Source organism: Entelurus aequoreus, linkage group LG04 (assembly GCF_033978785.1).
Source record: "Entelurus aequoreus isolate RoL-2023_Sb linkage group LG04, RoL_Eaeq_v1.1, whole genome shotgun sequence".
Taxonomy (NCBI): Eukaryota; Metazoa; Chordata; class Actinopteri; order Syngnathiformes; family Syngnathidae; genus Entelurus; species Entelurus aequoreus.
In genome coordinates, this window is record NC_084734.1 from 89,984,570 (window position 1) to 90,004,879 (window position 20,310).

The 20,310-nt window shown below is 40.4% G+C and overlaps 1 protein-coding gene across 1 annotated transcript; it reads left to right on the top strand.

Moving 5' to 3' along the window:
• Window positions 1–1,429: 1,429 nt before the first annotated feature.
• klb (klotho beta) lies at window positions 1,430–20,096 on the top strand. Its single transcript, XM_062045986.1, has 6 exons — window positions 1,430–2,229; window positions 2,596–3,109; window positions 8,237–8,505; window positions 8,571–8,827; window positions 12,513–13,411; window positions 17,144–20,096. The coding sequence occupies exons 1-6, from the start codon at window positions 1,510–1,512 to the stop codon at window positions 17,563–17,565; spliced, it is 3,081 nt and encodes a 1,026-aa protein (XP_061901970.1). The 5' UTR covers window positions 1,430–1,509; the 3' UTR covers window positions 17,566–20,096.
• Window positions 20,097–20,310: the final 214 nt, after the last annotated feature.

Genomic DNA, 20,310 nt, shown 5'->3' on the forward strand with positions numbered 1-20,310 from the left:
CTTTTTTGAAACATGTTGCAGGCATCAAATTCCAAATGAGCTAATATTTGCAAAAAATACCAAAGTTTAGCAGTTCGAATGGTAAGTATCTTGTCTTTGCAGTCTATTCAATTAAATATAGGTTGAAAAGGATTTGCAAATCTTTGTATTCTGTTTTTATTTTGCGATTTACACAACGTGCCAACTTCACTGATTTTGGGTTTTGTATATCTGCTCTACTATACAAGTAGAGAATTGGCTATTTAACTTGGAAGACTATTAAAGCCATATTTCAATTTTATAACATACAATAAAAATATCAGCTTACTAAAAGTCGGATCTTTGCATCATCATGATTTTCTACACACAGAAAGAGCTTTACATTGTTTGGTTCCACTGTCAAGGTTGCTTCGTAAACTAACACCTTTAAATGAAATGCTTCTATGGCACAATAGGCGCTAATATAATAGAGAATAGAGCCAAATAAAGGAAATGTTGCGACGCAGCCTCGGCACTGGATGGATTGTGCACATTAACGCCTAAAAGAAGGCGCTTGTGCACAATAAAAACACCATTATACGCACTATTTATAATAGCTATGCAATAATAGTGGCAGCTGTCCAATTCAATGTACCTGTCCACCTCTCGCCTTGAGGCACAGTGTTTCCTGAGCAACTCCACTGTTTACCCTTCACACACACACCGCCTTAATGAGAAAGCTGCTGACCTAAAGGCTTAATTAAAGACAATGACACACACACACACACACACACACACACTCACACACACACACACACACACACACACACACACACACACACACACACACACACACACACACACACACACACACACACACACACACACACACACACACATAAACACAGACACCTCCCGGCAGTGTTTTCTTTAAACCTGACGTTTCCCTTAGTCAGTGATTGAAAAACGACAGTAAAAATTGAATAAAGTTATATGAGCTGGTTCACCTTGTTCTCTCCTGTCACGGGGAGAACACAGCAGACATATTTAGAGCCTGCCGGCAATAAGATGTCAGACGACGTTCCATTTTTCATCGTCTCGTGTGGGAAAAAAAAGTATTTTCCCCCCGCCCTTTAATAAAAGCGCTGAAGGCATTACCGCTTAACGTGAATGGATGTCGCTCATATCAGAGATATTTTAGGCTACATTTAAACTCTAGTTAGGAGAGGTCAGTGTGCAAATTGACACAAAAAAAAATGCATGTGTGATTTATCTGTGTGTGTTTTATGTGCTGATAGTGATACCTAAAACAACAATCTCATAGTAGCACCAGCAAGGTACTTGCTTATGAGTCAACCTTTGTATGTGCAACCATGAGGTGGGAGGGCGGGGCTGAGTGCAGTGCACAGAATGGAAAGGTCTTAGCAGGTGACAGTGATCCAGCAGCACCACACGGCTTCACATTGTGCTCCTGTATCGTTCCTCTGCCAGCATGGATCAGACATTTTTTAAAAGAACCGATACCTAGCTCTGCGACGAGACTCCATCACCATGCTGGAGCTGGACCACCCACCCCATCACAGGGTTCAGTGGCTCTTACTCCTATGGTTGGCCTGTTGTTGGCACCGAGGCTCGGCTGGCGATGGCAGACAGATGTGGCAGAACCCCAAGCCGGTCCCTGTCACTCTAGAGGAGTCTTTCCTTCATGATACTTTTCCTTCAGGATTCCTTTGGGGGTCTGGGACGTCTGCCTTCCAGACGGAAGGATCGCGGGACGGAAAGGCACCATCCATTTGGGATAACTTCACCCAATCAGAGACCGCCGATGTAGCGAGCGACAGCTATGCTCGGTGGGAAGAAGATGTGCAGGAGCTGGAGTATCTTGGGGTGAAGTCATACACCTTTTCACTCTCCTGGCCTAGACTGTTCCTGGATGGGATCCATCCCAATGAGCGTGCCGTGGAGCACTACAACCGCCTCATAAACAAGCTGGTGGAAAAGCGGATTGAGCCCGTTGTTACCGTCCATCACTGGGATCTGCCACTGCTCCTGCAGAAGGAACACGGAGGCTGGAAAAATGGCACACTCGTTCCATTGTTTGAGGACTACGCCACGTTTTGTTTCCGCACATTTGGGGACCGTGTCAAGTACTGGCTGACCATGCATAACCCATACCTGGTGGCCGTCCAAGGGTACGGTACGGGGGTGCACGCCCCTGGAGAAATAGGGGGGCTCGCTGGCTCTCTGACGGCGGCCCACAATCTGATCAGGGTAAGTCTTAAAGCGACGTTTTCTTGTATTTCAATTGGTCGTTTTTGCGTCAGTAAACAGGACACATAAGTTATTGGGGTCCAAAGTCCATCTTGTCAGCACAGTTTGTGACAGGAAGTCTTGGGAGATATGCCTCAATAATAATCACTCAGTGTTTATTTTTTGCAGTGCAGAGCGCTGCACAGATGGCGTGTGTTGACGCTTAGATGAGAAAAAGGTCATAATCAGGCACCGCCTGTGATTATCTGCTACTCAAGTTACGGCAGTTGTATATTTGTTGTTTACGCAGTCGATCATTTTTAAACAGCAATAATTGCCAACTTTTGAATGGAGTGATATGATACTGTTTTTGTCTCTGACTGCCAGGCACATGCCAAGGCCTGGCACGCCTATAACACCCACTTCCGTCCAGCGCAGAGGGGTAAAGTGTCCATTGCCTTGGGCTCCCATTGGGTGGAGCCTCAAAAAGGCCAGTCCACAGCCGCCAATGTCGAGCTCTGTCAACAATCAATGGAGGCTGTGCTGGGTTGGTTCGCCAATCCCATCTTCGGCGACGGAGACTACCCAGCCTCCCTAAAAACCCGGCATGGTTCCCTACTGCCCACGTTCTCTGCACGGGAGAAGCTGTGGGTGCAGAAGACGGCCGACTTCTTTGCGCTGTCCTTTGGCCCGAACAACCTCCGACTGGGGAGAGACCTGCCCCACTATGGCCAGGCCGTGACACCAGATATTAGGAGCGTCCTGGGCTGGATAAAGCTCGAGTACGATGACCCACAAGTGCTGGTGGCCGAGGGCGGATGGTTCTCTGAAGCCAGTGTGGGAAGAGAGGACACGGTCGCCATTTACTTAATGAAGAGATTCATCAATCAGGTGTTACAAGGTAATAGTTATTTCATTGTTCCAATTCAGTTCTATTTATTTTAACTTTTATTTGCCTGGATTAGTGTAGATCACAGGTGTCCAACTCAAGGCCGAAAGCGTGGAAATATGTGTAAACAAAGTGACTTACCTTTTCTTAATAAATCCATCCATCCATTTTCTACCGCTTATTCCCTCCGGGGTCCCGGGGGGTACTGGAGCCTATCTCAGCTACAATCAAGCGGAAGGCGGGGTACACCCTGGACAAGTCGCCACAATAAATGTATTACAAAAATAAATGTACTGCGTACAATTACATATATTTACACTTTAATCATCTCTAATAATAAAACTAAATATTATATCATCATACACTACCGTTCAAAAGTTTGGGGTCACCCAAACAATTTAGTGGAATAGCCTTCATTTCTAAGAACAAGAATAGACTGTCAAGTTTCAGATGAAAGTTCTCTTTTTCTGGCCATTTTGAGCGTTTAATTGAGCCCACAAATGTGATGCTCCAGAAAGTCAATCTGCTCAAAGGAAGGTCAGTTTTGTAGCTTCTGTAAGGAGCTAAAGTGTTTTCAGATGTGTGAACATGATTGCACAAGGGTTTTCTAATCATCAATTAGCCTTCTGAGCCAATGAGCAAACACATTGTACCATTAGAACACTGGAGTGATAGTTGCTGGAAATGGGCCTCTATACACCTATGTAGATATTGCACCAAAAAGCAGACATTTGCAGCTAGAATAGTCATTTACCACATTAGCAATGTATAGAGTGTATTTCTTTCAAGTTAAGACTAGTTTAAAGTTATCTTCATTGAAAAGTACAGTGCTTTTCCTTCAAAAATAAGGACATTTACATGTGACCCCAAACTTTTGAATGCTAGTGTACATTTCACAACAATGTTATTGTTCAAATAAAGATAAATACTTAAATATTTGCTTGACTTATGATTTCAAAGCAAGTAATCCAACAAACTGTTCATGTAAAGATTTTACAATAACATTTTTTTAACAGTAAAATCCACTTTCAATATAGAGTTTTTGATTGATTGATTGATTGAAACTTGTATTAGTAGATTGCACAGTACAGTACATATTCCATACAATTGACCACTAAATGGTAACACCTGAATACGTTTTTCAACTTTTTTAAGACGGCATCCACGTTAATCAATTCATGGTAATTGAGTAATAAAACACTATAAAACACAACTGTAGATTTTACAGTATAAAAAAATTGCATAAATTTTTACGTAAAAAAAAACAGTGGTACCATTTTTCCATTCCATTTCATTTCATTCCATGTGTTTTTTTATTTTATATGCTGTAAAAAATAAAAAATAAACTGCAAATATTACGGTAAAATTGTGGCGACTGAGCTGCCAGTTTTATACAGTACAATAAAAAGATTTGGTTTTGTACAGCGTACGTAAAAAAAGACAGACAATTATACACGTGTTTTATATCTGCACATTTATATTCATACTATATATTATTCACTTGTTAAAAGCATCCCTCTGAAGGCAACCATAACTGCGATGTGGCCCTCAATGCAAACGAGTTTGACATCCCTGGTGTAGATGAAATACAGTAGAAATCAGTGTCTAAATTCATCTATCAATCAATCAAACTTTATTATTAGAGCACTTTTAATGCGCAGGCAAGTTGCAACGCAAAGTGTTTTACACCAGGGAAAATCAAAGGAAACACACGTATACACTGCACTATTGACAATACCAAAACATGGCACTGAGAATAATTATTAATTCATTATTATTTATCTAATAATTAGCTCAGTTCAATAAAATCAGTAGGGCTCAGTTTAATGCAGTTAACCTACTGAACTCAATTCAACTCAATTAATTTGAATGAATATACTGTATTTCATACTAATACAGGTGTACCAAGTCAGTTCAACCCACAAACTTACTCAGTTCAGTTTAAAATAAAATGATACCAAAAAAATCAGACCCTCTTTTGAATTTGGATTAATCGTGATTATTCACATGTTTTTACTTGCCTGCAACATTTCAATCTACTACAAAAATACGCCAATATTACGCACAAATGTAATGTTATTGTCAGAATTCCACCCAGAAAACATTGTTTAAGTGATTTACTTGAATGCACTTCATTTATTTGCTTAAAGCAGTGGTGTCAAAATCAAGGCCAGCGGGCCAGAATGAAAGATCTATGGTCCCCGGGATGATATTTGATTAGTATTAGAAACGGCCCGCAGGCCACAGCCGCCTGCTGCTGTTTTGCACGCACCAATGCTCCATCAATGTTGGCGCTAGGAATTTTCAAAATGGGGTCATCAAGTCATAAAATTGGGGTCCCACAGTAAATTTTTGGGGTCCCATTTTTTTGTAAGCGTTTTGAAAACAACTGATAAATGTATGCATTATCCTGTTATATCTCACATTGTGTTTTGGAAAAAGGTTGTCATAAAAGTTACTTAATTCAGTGGTCCCCAACCACCGGGCCGCGGCCCGGTACCAGTCTGTGGATCGATTGGTACCGGGCCGCACAAGAAATAAATAAAAACAAAAAATATATATATATACAATAATTTTATTTTATTTTGTTAAATTAACATAAAAAACACAAGATACACTTACAATTAGTGCACCAACCCAAAAAACCTCCCTCCCCCATTTACACTCATTCACACTCATTTGCACAAAAGGGTTGTTTCTTTCTGTTGTTAATATTTCTGGTTTCTACATTATATATCAATATATATCAATACAGTCTGCAGGGACACAGTCCGTAAGCACACATGATTGTATTTTTTTATGTTAAAAACCCCCCCAATCTTCTGGTTTCTACAATATAGAACAATACAGTCTGCAAGGGATACAGTCCTTGAAGCACACATGATTGTGTGCTGCTGGTCCACTAACATTTTCATTAATTACTATTTTTTATGTAATTGTTTTTATATTGTTTTACTTTGTTATTCAAGAAAAAGTGTATTTATTTATCTTATTTTATTTTTAATTTTTAAAAAAAAGGACCTTATCTTCACCAGACCAGGTTGTCAATGAGATCAGATTGTTCAAAAGGGTTCTTAAAACCAGGTCAAGTCCAGATGATGTCCAGGTCGGGCTCAGCAACACACACCTTCACCCATGTACACTGAAAACCAGGGAACACAACAAATTGCATACAATCCACAAACAAAATGACATTTTCAAAATAAGCACCCATGTACAGTCCAGATCACGTCAAAGTCGGACTCCGCAACACACACCTTCAATTAGGAAACACAACAACAGATTGCATATCATATTATAATAGTCCGAAAAATACGATAGTTTATTTGTACACATTATCTGTATGTAATATTGGCTGCATTTCTGATAGTTGTTTGTGCGCCATGTTGTTCCAGACCACAGCAAATGTTACCCAGCTTGCAACAATTGTAGTAAATCCATTAGAAGAAGACAGCCTCACGTTTTCTTTAACTTAGACACACACATCTATATCTTTGGCCATTCTAAGACAGTCATTTCCAGGAGTTATCTCACTCTCTCAGAAGTTTTACTAATGTTTTCCAATGTTGTAAAAATGTGTAGAATAAATATTACGAAGATTTGCGTCAGCCTGCGACACATGGTCATTTTGATAGTAGGCTAATACCGTATTTTTCGGATTATAAGTCGCAGTTTTATTCATAGTTTAGCCGGGGGTGCGACTTATACTCAGGAGCGACTTATGTGTGAAATGATGAACACATTAGCGTCAAATATCCAATAATATTATTGATGTCATTGACGTAAGAGACTAGACGTATAAGATTTCATGGGATTTAGCGATTAGGAGTGACAGTAAACGTATAGCATGTTCTATATGTTATAGTTATTTGAATGACTCTTACCATAATATGTGAGGTTAACATAGCAGTTGGTTATTTATGCCTCATATAACGTACACTTATTCAGCCTGTTGTTCACTATTCTTTAGACATTTTAAATTGCCTTTCAAATGTCTATTCTTGCTGTTGGCTTTTAGCAAATACATTTCCCCAAAATATGCGACTTATACTCCAGTGCGACTTATATATGTTTTTTTCCTTTTTTAATATGCTTTTTCGGCCGGAGCGACTTATACTCCGAAAAATACGGTACTTTGTTTGAAAAACAAAACCATCCCTATTCTAAAATATTATATCTTCAAACTTCAACAGCTTTTTCCTCTTTTGGTGTCATTTCCAGATAAAGATTGACTAAGTAAGACAATAACAAGGCATTTGGCAGGATAGGATACACTTTGGGAGCTAACTCATGTCAGTATTATGAAAATAAATGTGTTGAGAAGTCAACAGAAAATACATTTATCACAAAAAAGACAGAAATAGAGACCTTGTGATGTTGCTAAATAAATGGTAAATGGGTTATACTTGTACAGTGCTTTTCTACCTTTAAGGTACCGTATTTTTCGGACTATAAGTCGCAGTTTTATTCATAGTTTGGCCGGGGGTGTGACTTATACTCAGGAGCGACTTGTGTGTGAAATTATTAACACATTAGCGTCAAATATCCAATAATATTATTGATGTCATTCACGTAAGAGACTAGACGTATAAGATTTCATGGGATTTAGCGATTAGGAGTGACAGATTGTTTGGTAAACGTATAGCATGTTCTATATGTTATAGTTATTTGAATGACTCTTACCATAATATGTGAGGTTAACATAGCAGTTGGTTATTTATGCCTCATATAACGTACACTTATTCAGCCTGTTGTTCACTATTCTTTAGACATTTTAAATTGCCTTTCAAATGTCTATTCTTGCTGTTGGCTTTTATCAAATACATTTCCCCAAAAAATGCGACTTATACTCCAGTGCGACTTATATATGTTTTTTTCCTTCTTTATTATGCATTTTCGGCCGGTGTGACTTATACTCCGGAGCGACTTATACTCCGAAAAATACGGTACAGCTAATTGGCCACTTACATCATGAGTTGCCATCATTATAACACTTAAATAAGTCTTTTAATTTTTTGCGGCTCCAGACGGATTACTCTTTTGTACTTGTGGTCCAATATGGCTCTTTCAACATTGTGGGTTGCCGACCTCTGATCTAAATGTTACATGGTACTTCAACTTGTGATGGCTGTGTTTCAGCTGCCAGGCTGGACGGTGTGCGGTTGCTAGGCTACACCGCATGGTCGCTGGTAGACGGCTTTGAATGGAATTACGGCTACTCTGTCCGCCGGGGCCTTTTCTTCGTCGACTTCAGTCACTCTGACAGAAAGAGGACGCCCAAAACCACAGCTCAGTACTACAAACATGTTATTGCTGACAACGGTTTCCCCACATTGGAGACACCTGGAGAGGTCAAGGGTCGTTTCCCCTGCGACTTTCACTGGGGCGTCGCTGACTCCACCTTGCAGGTACTAAGACGAGATGATGAATCGCAACAAATCCTCCCCTAATGATCTTTGTTTTTTGTTCCTAGGCCCGCTTCTACCCTTTCTCCCCCCAGTTCATAGATCCTCATGTGTACAGTTGGAACTGGACAGGAGACGGATCGTTGCATCCGATCCCAGGAGAGAAGCTTCCTACTAATCGTTCCCAGTGCACTGATTATCTGACCATTCGTAGCCACCTTCACCTGTTTGCATCTACTGGAGCATCGCATTATCGCTTTGCTCTAAACTGGTCTCTGATACTACCACATGGAGACCTCTCTCAAGTAAATACGGAGGCGCTGAGGTAAAAATAGGATTATTGCCACCCTTGCATCTAGAGATGTCCGATAGTGGCTTTTTTGCCGATATTCCGATATTGTCAATTACCGATTACGATATCAACCGATACCGATATATACAGTTGTGGAATGAACACTTTATTATGCCTAATTTTGTTGTGATGCCCCGCTGGATGCATTAAACAATGTAACAAGGTTTTACAAAATAAATCAACTCAAGTTATGGAAAAAAGTGCCAACATGGCACTGCCATATTTATTATTGAAGTCACAAAGTGCATTATTTGTTTTAACATGCCTCAAAACAGCAGCTTGGAATTTGGGACATGCTCTCCCTGATAGAGCATGAGGAGGTTGAGGTGGGCGGGGTTGAGGTGGGGGTAGGGGGTAGCGGGGGGTGGATAGGATAGGATAGGATAGGTCTTTATTGTCATTGCACAAGTACAACGTAATTATGTTTTCAGCACAAACCCGTTCAAGATTAGACAAACAAACAGTGTACAGGGTTACAGAACAGGAACGCTGATGGGTAAAAGGTGGGGAAAAAGGTAAAACGCTGGGGAAGAAGATGAGTAAAAAAATACAATCTAGACTGGGCTCCTAAGGGGGCCTAGTCTGGAGTGGGAAAAAACCTCCATGCCATGCACACATAAACATGTTACATTTAATCACGACAACTCGCAACAGAGGGGAGAGGGGGAGTTGGGGCCCTGGAGGTCGACTGCTGCTATGAAGCGCTGCCAGCCGTCCATCACCCCGAAGGGGAATCAAGGGGTGGTGAAGGCGTGGGGTGGGGGAGGGGTTGTGTGTGTGTGTATATGCCCATTGTCTTGGGTGTGTTGATGTAGTGTTCATGTTCATAGGCCTGGGGCCGTTCTGCATGCAAGCAAAAGTTCGACTCCAGGTGTCGTTGAGGAGGGAGGGAGGGAGGTCAAAAGCGTCCATCATTAAGGTGTCCTCAGGGGTGTTTTCAGAACAGCCTGCTCCTGTTGTTGGAGTGTCAAGGTCATTCGTATATTGTAGCGTCCCGGAAGAGTTAGTGCTGCAAGGGGTTCTGGGTATTTGTTCTGTTGTGTTTATGTTGTGTTACGGTGTGGATGTTCTCCCGAAATGTGTTTGTCATTCTTGTTTGGTGTGGGTTCACAGTGTGGCGCATATTTGTAACTGTGTTAATGTTGTTTATACGACCACCCTCAGTGTGACCTGTATGGCTGTTGACCAAGTATGGATTGCATTCACTTCTTTGTGTGTGATAAGCTGTAGATATTATGTGACTGGGCCGGCACGCAAAGGCAGTGCCTTTAAGGTTTATTGGCGCTCTGTACTTCTCCCTACGGCCGTGTACACAGCGGCCTTTTAAAAAGTCATACATTTTACTTTTTGAAACTGATACAGATAATTTCCGATATTACATTTTTAAAGCATTTATCGGCCGATAATATCGGCAGTCTGATATTATCGGACATCTCTACTTGCATCTTTTACTGACTTTTTATTGACCTAGTTTTATCGAGGTTGGTTTCTGTGACTTTATACTGTTTTTTTCTGTGTTTTTATGAAGGATACATTTCACTGCTTTAACTATGACAAATTCTCCAAGGTGGAAACTTTCCATGGGAATTAATAGGATTTAAAAGCAATAGGTGGGGATTTATGGGGATTATTGGTAATGAACTGGAAATGTGCAGCATTGCAAGTTAGGCTATTGAGAGAACTTGCAGAATAATTATAGTTAAAAACACCACTTATTAGGCTAATTCAGTTGACACAGACCAGAAGAGGTGGGAATTTTTGGGCACTTACGTTTTTGATTGATTGATTGCAGTGTTTCCCATAAACAGCCAAGATATCTGTGGCGGTGGGGGCGTGGCTATGGGCGTGGTCATCAGCGAGTAATTTGCATAATTTACTACAATGATAGGATTTTCTCTAAAAAGGCTCAAAAAATGTATACTTACTAATTAATAATAACAGTTTTGTTTTAAACGTCCATCCATCCATCCATCCATTTTACAATATAATTACAACACTTTATGTACATATTTATATACAGATTTGAACAATAAGTTATTCACTGAAATATATTTATTAATTGTGGTTCTTACAAAAAATATATCTTATAAAATATAAAAGCTAAAATGTCTCTTAAAGCTCTGCCCCTTTAATTAGTGCATACTAAATAATTGAACGTTAGCCTACTACTACAAGCATATTATTTACCAGCAACATAAAGTGAAACAGAGGCAGAGGTGTCCTGCCACAGTCAGTAACAAATAAACAGAAAACAGTAGTGGTGGTAGATAGACACAAAGCTTCATCAAACATCTGATCCACTGAACAAAGAGCTCCAAAAATCTTGATCCTACACTTCTCTTTTGTAAAGTAAATGTGAACAGCCGATATGGGCATCTACATCAACTATATGATTTGCCTGAGAAGCTGGACAGGACCAAAAAAATAAAAAATAAAAATAACAATTACAAAAATAAATAAAAAAATAATATGAAATTTTTTTGTGGCGGCCTTAATTCTTTCGTGGCGGGCCGCCACAAATAAATGAATGTGTGGGAAACACTGAATTGATTGAAACTTTTATTAGTAGATTGCACAGTACAGTACATATTCCGTACAATTGACCACTAAATGGTAACACCCCAATAAGTTTTTCAACTTGTTTAAGTCGGGGTCCACGTTAATCAATTCATGGTACAAATATATACTATCAGCATAATACAGTCATCACACAAGTTAATCATCAGAGTATATACATTGAATTATTTACATTATTTACAATCTGGGGGGTTGGATGTGGAGGGGGTAGGGGCAGGGGGGTTAGGTTGGGTTGATATCAACACTTCAGTCATCAACAATTATATAATCTGAGAAATGGACATTGAAACAGTGTAGGTCTGACTTGGTAGGATATGTACAGTGAGCGGTGAACATAGTGAGCTCAGAAAGCATAAGAACAAGTATATACATTTGATTATTTACATTTGATTATTTACAATCCGGGGAGGTGGGATGTGGTGGGGTGAGGGTGTTAGTCTAGGGTTGTAGTTGCCTGGAGGTGTTCTTTTAGTGCGGTTTTGAAGGAGGATAGAGATGCCCTTTCTTTTACACCTGTTGGGAGTGCATTCCACATTGATGTGGCATAGAAAGAGAATGAGTTAAGACCTTTGTTAGATCAGAATCTGGGTTTAACGTGGTTAGTGGAGCTCCCCCTGGTGTTGTGGTTATGGCGGTCATTTACGTTAAGGAAGTAGTTTGACATGTACTTTGGTATCAGGGAGGTGTAGCGGATTTTAAGTGTTTTGCCAAGAGTATTATTTGTAGTATGTACATTTTCGGAATGTACTTGTTCTATTTTTGGCCAAAGTGAGACCAAGAAAAGAATCTGAAGTTGTCTCAATTTTTAAGTTATTATGCCATGATTTTACCAGTCCGGCCCGCGTAGGAATAGATTTGACTTCATGTGGCCCTTGAGCTAAAATTAATGCTAAAATGGCCCTTGACGTCCCGCAATCCCATTCGGAGTTCCCATGTTCCAGGCAGATTAGACTTACTGTACCATGTTTGAGAGTTAAATTGAGCAGCGCAGCTCTTAAGGCGTCGGGTAGTGAGATTTACACAACGTACTATTGTGCAGCTAGCAAATTGTTAAACCTCCTCTGTGTTCTTGTTCTGAAAGATACTACCGCTGTGTCCTTACCGAGCTGAAGAAACTGGACCTGGAGGCTCTGGTCATCCTTTACTACCCCACGTACAAAGCTCCACTGGGCCTGCCTGGTCCGCTGCATGCCTCCGGAGGTTGGCTCAACCACAGCACAGTGGATGCCTTCCTGGAATATGCAGCACTGTGCTACCGGGAGCTGGGCACCTTGGTGCGATACTGGATCACCATCAATGAGCCCAACAGACTGACAGATATTTACTCCGATAGGAACGAGCAGCACCAGGCTGCCCGTAACCTCCTTTTGGCTCACGCGAGAGCCTGGAGGCTCCACGAGAGGAAGTTGTCTCATCACGACGGGGCTTCGGTGTCGCTGGCGCTTCATGCCGACTGGGCCGAACCCGCAAACCCCTTTTTGTCGTCACACACGGCAGCGGTGGAGAGATTCCTCCTTTTTGAACTGGGTCGCTTCCTGGACCCGCTGCTGAGGACTCCGTATGAAGAAAAGCACGGCCCGCTTGAAATGAAGACATACCCGAAGGAGAGGGCCCGAGTAACGAACCATCAAAGATCACCTCTGCCTACTTTCACTAAGACCGAGAGAGAGGAACTGAAAGGCGCTTTGAGTTTCATCGCACTGAATCACTTTACCACTCGTCTGGTCTCTCCTGGTCCTCCTAGTTCGCACCAAAAACATCATGACTGTCTTACTCTTTCTGACCCCACCTGGCCCTCCTCTGGTCTGGGCCAAGCTCTCGTCCCTTGGGGCCTGCGAAAAGTCCTGAAGTGGGTGACTGAGCGATACGGGCGCACTCAGCCGATCATTATCACCGCCAGCGGGGTCGATGACCAGGCTCCAGTGGAGGACAACGTGAGGCAACACTATCTCCAAAGTTACCTACAAGAGGCTCTCAAAGGTCATTTGCTTCTTTTCTTTTAACTGTGAGGCAGACCTCCCATGGAGGAGAGGTGGAGCAGCTTTAGAAAAATAAATTATATATTTATTGAACCTGCTAGCTAGGCTAACTTTGATTACTGTTTAATAACCTGCCAGGATTTCATAGCGTTTAGTATAATTTCACAGCACAATACTGTAATCAAAATATGCAAATTACTTAATACCCTTATATTTCACAGCATTTGACTTTACAGTAAATTACTGTAAATGTTATTGTAAAGGTTATGCAATTATTAGCCAGTAGTTTACTGTGAATTTACATGGAACATTTTTACAGTGTAAGTTTAACTGCCTTTTTTGTCTTTTCAGTGATTGTTTGCTGTATTTTGGCCATATTTTGTATTGTCTCACTCTATTATACAGATTTTTACCTGTAGGTGTTTTTAATGTTAAATTTCAAAAAGGCAATGCCCAATTCTTATACAGTGTTACGATACTTTCAGTTATTCGACAATACCCCAAAGACAAACAGGACATAAAAGTCAGGCATAAAATTATTATTTTTTAAACTTTTTTTGCTCAGTTCTCTCAGTCAACTTTAGCCCTAAACAGAAATACCAACAACTTAATGTTTTATTTTATTTTCACTTGTGCTGTCAAATGATATTTTTTGGAAGCAGATTAATCACACTTTTGAATTTGGATATATCATGATTAATTACAAGTTATTACTCACTAGTATAATTTAAATTCACTTTAAAAAAAGCAAAATATTTTGACACCAATGCATTTTTATTGTCAGACTGTCATCCAGGAAATTTTTTTTAAATGTTAGTTTTATATAAAGTGTATTTTGGAGCAAAATTTACAGTCAAAACAAATTAATCTGTGTATGAACATGATATTTTTTTTGATTAATCACATGAGTTAACTCGTTATTTTTGACAGCCCTAATTTTACCCCTTTAAAGCAGTGTTTCTTAGCGCCCCCTAGAGGGCCGGCAAAAAATGTCTGTTTCTCAGCTGTGGCCGGTATGGGCCGCAACGGTCCTCGGTTGTAATACACTTTTCTACCACTTGTGGCAGCAATTAAAATCTCAAACAAACAGAAGAAGTCTGGAGCTAAAAAGTCATAAAGAAGTTTCTTGAGTGCAAAAATGATGACTAAAATGGTGAAGCTGTATTTTCATTTGCACTGAAATGTTTATTTAGGAATCATATTGTATGTATGTATGTGTATGTATATACATATATATGTATGTATATTTGTACATATATATGTATGTATATATCTACATACATATGTATGTATATATGTACATATGTATGTATATATCTACATACATATGTATGTATATATGTACATATATTGTATATATGTACATTTATTTTCCATTCATTATTTATCAGTCCTTTCTTATGCAGTATATTTGGTTAGTGCTTATTTTTCTATTCAGCTTGACCTAAGCCTAAGGTTTATGTGTTAAATAACAATATTTGTGATTAACATGCTTTTCTATCATTTGACTGGGTTGTAAACTGTTAGTAGGTTAGTTATAGTTATTGAATATGATTAAAATCAAGTGTAAGATTACTAATTCAGTGTTATTAATTGCGAGGGAGCCTCTGTAGTTGAAAAATTGGGCCCCGAGGTGAAGAAGGCTAAGAACCCCTGCTTTAAAGGTCTTTTGATCAAATGATGTCACAGTTTTCAGATGGTATACATTTGCATAACGTGAGTTATTTTGATAATTTAAACATGTGACAATGTATGATCAACAGGGTCAAAATTAAACATTACATGTTTGATATTTTCTGAAGTTTATTGAGAAATTTGAGCATTAAACAAAATGAATCAGTAATGTTTTGACCCCATTCAAAATCTCATAGACTTTTATGTCTTGTTTGGCTTCAGAGGTAATTAAAGGCCTACTGAAAGCCACTACTAGCGACCACGCAGTCTGATAGTTTATATATCAATGATGAAATCTTAACATTGCAACACATGCCAATACGGCCGGGTTAACTTATAAAGTGACATTTTACATTTCCCGGGAAACTTCCGCTTGAAAACGTCTATGTATGATGACGTATGCGCGTGACGTCAAGGGTTGAAGCGGAAGTATTGGGACACATTGTATCCAAAACAAAAATCTCTGTTTTCATCGCAAAATTCCACAGTATTCTGGACATCTGTGTTGGTGAATCTGTTGCAATTTGTTTAATGAACAATGGAGACTGCAAAGAAGAAAGTTGTAGGTGGGATCGGTGTATTAGCGGCTGGCTGTAGCAACACAACCAGGAGGACTTTGAGTTGGATAGCAGACGCGCTACCGTGAGTACAGTTTTGGCTTCCAAACATTTGATCGCTTGCCCGTACGTGCGTGTCGCTATGTGCATGTCACGTACGTAACTTTGGGGAAATATATGTTTCTTGCCGACTCTGATGGCGGCCGGGGTGTCGTCGAAAGCTACAACGCCCGCCGCCGCACCGCTGTCCTCACTTTGACTTCCTCCGTCCTTGGGCCGCTGATCGCATCGATGATCGGGTGAAGTCCTTCGTCGCGTCGTCAATCGCTGGAATGCAGGTGAGCACGGGTGTTGATGAGCAGATGAGAGCTGGCGTAGGTGGAGAGCTAATGTTTTTAGCATAGCTCTGTCGAGATCCCGTAGCTAAGTTAGCTTCAATGGCGTCGTTAACAACAGCATTGCTAGGCTTCGCCAGGCGGTACAGCATTAACCGTGTGGTTACAGGTCCAGAATTTGGTAGTATTGTTGATCTTCTGTCTATCCTTCAAGTCGGGCTTATTTGTTTTGTTTCTATCTGCATTTAAGCCCGATGCTATCACGTTAGCTCCGTAGCTAAAGTGCTTCACCGATGTATTGTCGTGGAGATAAAAGTCACTGTGAATGTCCATTTGGCGTTCTGGACTCTCATTTTCAAGAGGATATAGTATCCCAGGTGGTTTAAAATACAAATCTGTGATCCACAATAGAAAAAGGAGAGAGTGTGGAATCCAATGAGCCAGCTTGTACCTAAGTTACAGTCAGAGTGAAAAAAGATGAGTCCTGCACTGCACTCTAGTCCTTCACTCTCACGTTCCTCATCCACGAATCTTTCATCCTGGCTCAAATTAATGGGGTAATCGTCGCTTTCTCGGTCCGAATCGCTCTCGCTGCTGGTGTAAACAATGGGGAAATGTGAGGAGCCTTTCAACCTGTGACGTCACGCTACTTCCGGTACACGCAAGGCTTTTTTATCAGGGAGCAAAAGTTGCGAACTTTATCGTCGATGTTCTCTGCTAAATCCTTTCAGCAAAAATATGTCAATATCGCGAAATGATCAAGTATGACACATAGAATGGATCTGATATCCCCGTTTAAAAAAAACAAGTTCATTTCAGTAGGCCTTTAAAGACAAAGTAGATTCCTTTCAGCTTCTCCTATAGAGTAAAATAGGCCAAAAAAACATGTTTTTTTAGATGGTAGGCCCAATTCCTGGACTTATCAATGCATAGTATGTGTGTAATCAGCAATGCACGGCCACAAGCAACACATTTTATGACTATATTGCCGCCTCCTATAAAACCGCAAGGAACCATAAAGATGATAAAGGAGGGCGGCTATAAACAATGGAGGTATGAAGCAGATCAGTGTTGTGTTCATACTTTGCCCTTTATGGCCGGTTGCTCTTCTTTAGCTGCAAACATTGTTTTCATCAAATGAAAAAAAAAATCTCTTCTTTTCTGCAGCCCGTGACTTGGACCGTGTCAACCTGCAGGGCTTCTATGTGTGGAAGCTGCAGGACGGTCATGTTCCCCAATATGGTCTTTTCACCTCAACTCACCGCCAATCCAAAGCAAAGGCCTCCATCCATGTCTACAGACAAATCATCACTCACGGCGGTTTCCCTGAAGACGGCACCTTGCGCACCTGTGGGACCAAGGGGGCGTGGCCAGTGTGCTCCCCGTGTGTGTGGATGACGAAGAACAAGGCCCTGACGGTTTTTGGCTGCTGCCTCCTGCTTTTAGCTGTCCTCTTTACTGCACTGTTCTTCTCCGTCATGGTCACTAGGAGACGATACACAAAGGGTCGGATGAGAGAGGTGAGCGTGGTGAGGAGGAGAAGAAGAGGAAGGCGTCCACCGGTGTTCTCACGAAGGCCTCTTATCTAAATGCTAAACACAGGTCAGGACTCATTGTATCACATTGTGTTGGTGCACAAGGGACTTTAAAGACTTGTGTCTGTATCAGAGTATAGAGAGAGCATGGTAGCAAACATGGCGCCCTGTAGTCACGTGAGGGTTGGTTTGTTTTGCCCAATCATTTAGAACAGGGGTGTCAAAGTCATTTTAGCTCAGGGGACACTTGGAGGAAAATCTATTCCTACGTGGGCCCGGACTGGTAAATTAATGGCATTAAAACTAAAATAAAGTAAAAATAAAGACAACTTTAGATTGTTCTAGAACAAGCACATTCTGAAAATGTACACGGCAAAAACTGAAATCTAAGTAAGATGAAATATCTCAAATAAGGGTGATATTTGCTTATTTTTTGTCTGATAAGATACTTCTTCTCACTAAGCAGATTTTATGTTAGAGTGTTTTACTTGTTTTAAGGGTTTTGGTCCTAAATGATCTCAGTAAGATATTACAGCTTGTAGCTAAGATTTGATGAGCTATATTAGGGCTGGGCGATATGGCCTTTTATTAATATCTTGATATTTTAAGGCCATGTCACGATACACGATATATATCTCGATATTTTGCCTTAGCCTTGAATGAACACAGTGACGTGCAGTCAGGTGAGGCGGGAGGAGGCGGGGCCTCACGTGCCATCATGGAAAGAAAAACAATTTAAAAAGAAAAAAAATTGTTATATGTATCCAGTGATTATACTATAAAGTTATTTTCCATTTAACTTCACCAGTTTTAGATGATTTTTATTCAAAATGCTGAATTTTCACATTTGCCGTTCAAATACTGAGAAGAGACTTGCAGTGAGTCACCAGCCAGTTGAGCCTCACCATGGATTGCGCAATGACTGGGCTAACTGCTGGCCTGCTGTGCAGTGAGACCGTATCGCTATATGAATTATATTATACATTACATAGCTGAGGTACATAATGTACAGTGTATTTTGTCAACAACTGTATGTGTGTAACGTATTTCTTGTGCTGAGCGATCATAAAACGGCTGCAAAGACGCACTGTGTGAGGCTCGCAGTAATCCCGCCTCATGGTGGTAGAGGGCACTAGTGATCTCAGGGATCATTCTTTGCGACTACTCGGCTGCAGAATAACTGACAACAAGCAGCAACAGTTAGCAGCGATCGTTTATTTTTCCTCTCGCCTGGACTTTTAACATGGAGGATTACATATCTAAAATAAAACAGTTTTCTAAACTGGACTTTCAATCGAAGCAGGAGTTAATAATTCAAAGAAGATCCCCATCGAGACAGAGAGACTTTTAAAACTGAAGAAAGATAAGGAAGACTTCTATAAACAAGTTATCGATGCTTTTGTTCAAAAGGAGCTGCGCATGGACTTCATTTATAAGTAAAGGTAAGACCATAATAACGTTTTTTTATTAAATGTGCTTTTTTGTGTGCTACAGTTTGTATGTTTAAAGTTAAAGTACCAATGATTGTCACACACACACTAGGTGTGGTGAAATGTGTCCTCTGCATTTGACCCATCCCCTTGCTCACCCCCTGGGAGGTGAGGGGAGCAGTGGGCAGCAGCGGCGCCGCGCCCGGGAATCATTTTTGGTGATTTAACCCCCAATTTCAACCCTTGATGCTGAGTGCCAAGCAGGGAAGAATGCTGGTATGAGCTTTTAAACATAACCCGTTAACTGCTGCCAATCAAATGGTGAATAAGATAGTCTTTAGGGTTCATATGTTTGTAAATCTGACTGTGATGAAGTCAGTGCCTCACCAGCCATGAACCTCACCGCACGTCACTGAATGAACACTTGATGCATATAATCACAGCAGTATGATGATTCTATGTGTCTTCATACTGCATTCATATATGCTCATTTGAAACTTTCATGCAGAGAGGGAAATCACAACTAAAAGTGTATTTATGAAACAGTTATTAAGCAGTGGCACAAACATTCATGTCATTTCCAAAACAGAAAGTGCAAGATTGTCAAAGAGACATTTTAAAACAAGCTATGAGGGCACTTTTGTGCATGATGTCACTAAGATGACTTATCAAAACAACACTAAATTAAAGAGCACTTTTTGTACAGAACGCCACTCAGAGGGCGCTTAAAGTCAGCTGACACGTCATCTTTTATACAACTGTCATGTGTGACGTGGGTTGGACTTCAGTTGCTATGGCGACATCCAGTGGACACATTTAGAACAACAGCAGTTTATTTGATTAAAAAAGTGCAGCTCATTTTTAAATTGAGCAAACTGATCTTGCGGGCCGAATTAAACCTTTTTGCGGGCCTTACGTTTGACACCCCTGACTTAGGAGATCCTCTGGCCATATTCTCTCTGATTGGTCAAAAGCCCCTCACGTGACTACCGAGCACCATGTTTACTGCCAACTTTGAGACTGTATGTGACAATGTCGCCCCCTGGCGCCAATGATACACACAGCTCTAGTTTTTTTTTAATAGCAGTTGCAACGTTCTGTGTTTTTAATTTTATTTTAGAATATATCAACTTTGCATGGGGAATTTTTGGATGTATGTTGAAAAATTAAATATAAATACAAAAAAAAATACATATCTTAATTATTCTACTGAGCACTCATCCATTGTTTACTGGGTGAAGTTGAATTAAATGGAATTTATAATATTTGTAATTACACACATTTTAAAATAATCATTGCACATTTATTAGCATTTATGAATGAGTAATTTATTAATGAAATACATTTAAAGAAGTAAAAAAAAAAAACC

Excerpts from the sequence above, each read along its gene's own strand:
- klb (XM_062045986.1), top strand. The coding sequence starts at position 1,510 with ATGCTGGAGCTGGACCACCCACCCCATCACAGGGTTCAGTGGCTCTTA. Across the intron at positions 3,110-8,236 it reads CATCAATCAGGTGTTACAAG|CTGCCAGGCTGGACGGTGTG; the intron begins GTAATAGTTATT and ends GCTGTGTTTCAG. Across the intron at positions 8,828-12,512 it reads GTAAATACGGAGGCGCTGAG|ATACTACCGCTGTGTCCTTA; the intron begins GTAAAAATAGGA and ends TTGTTCTGAAAG.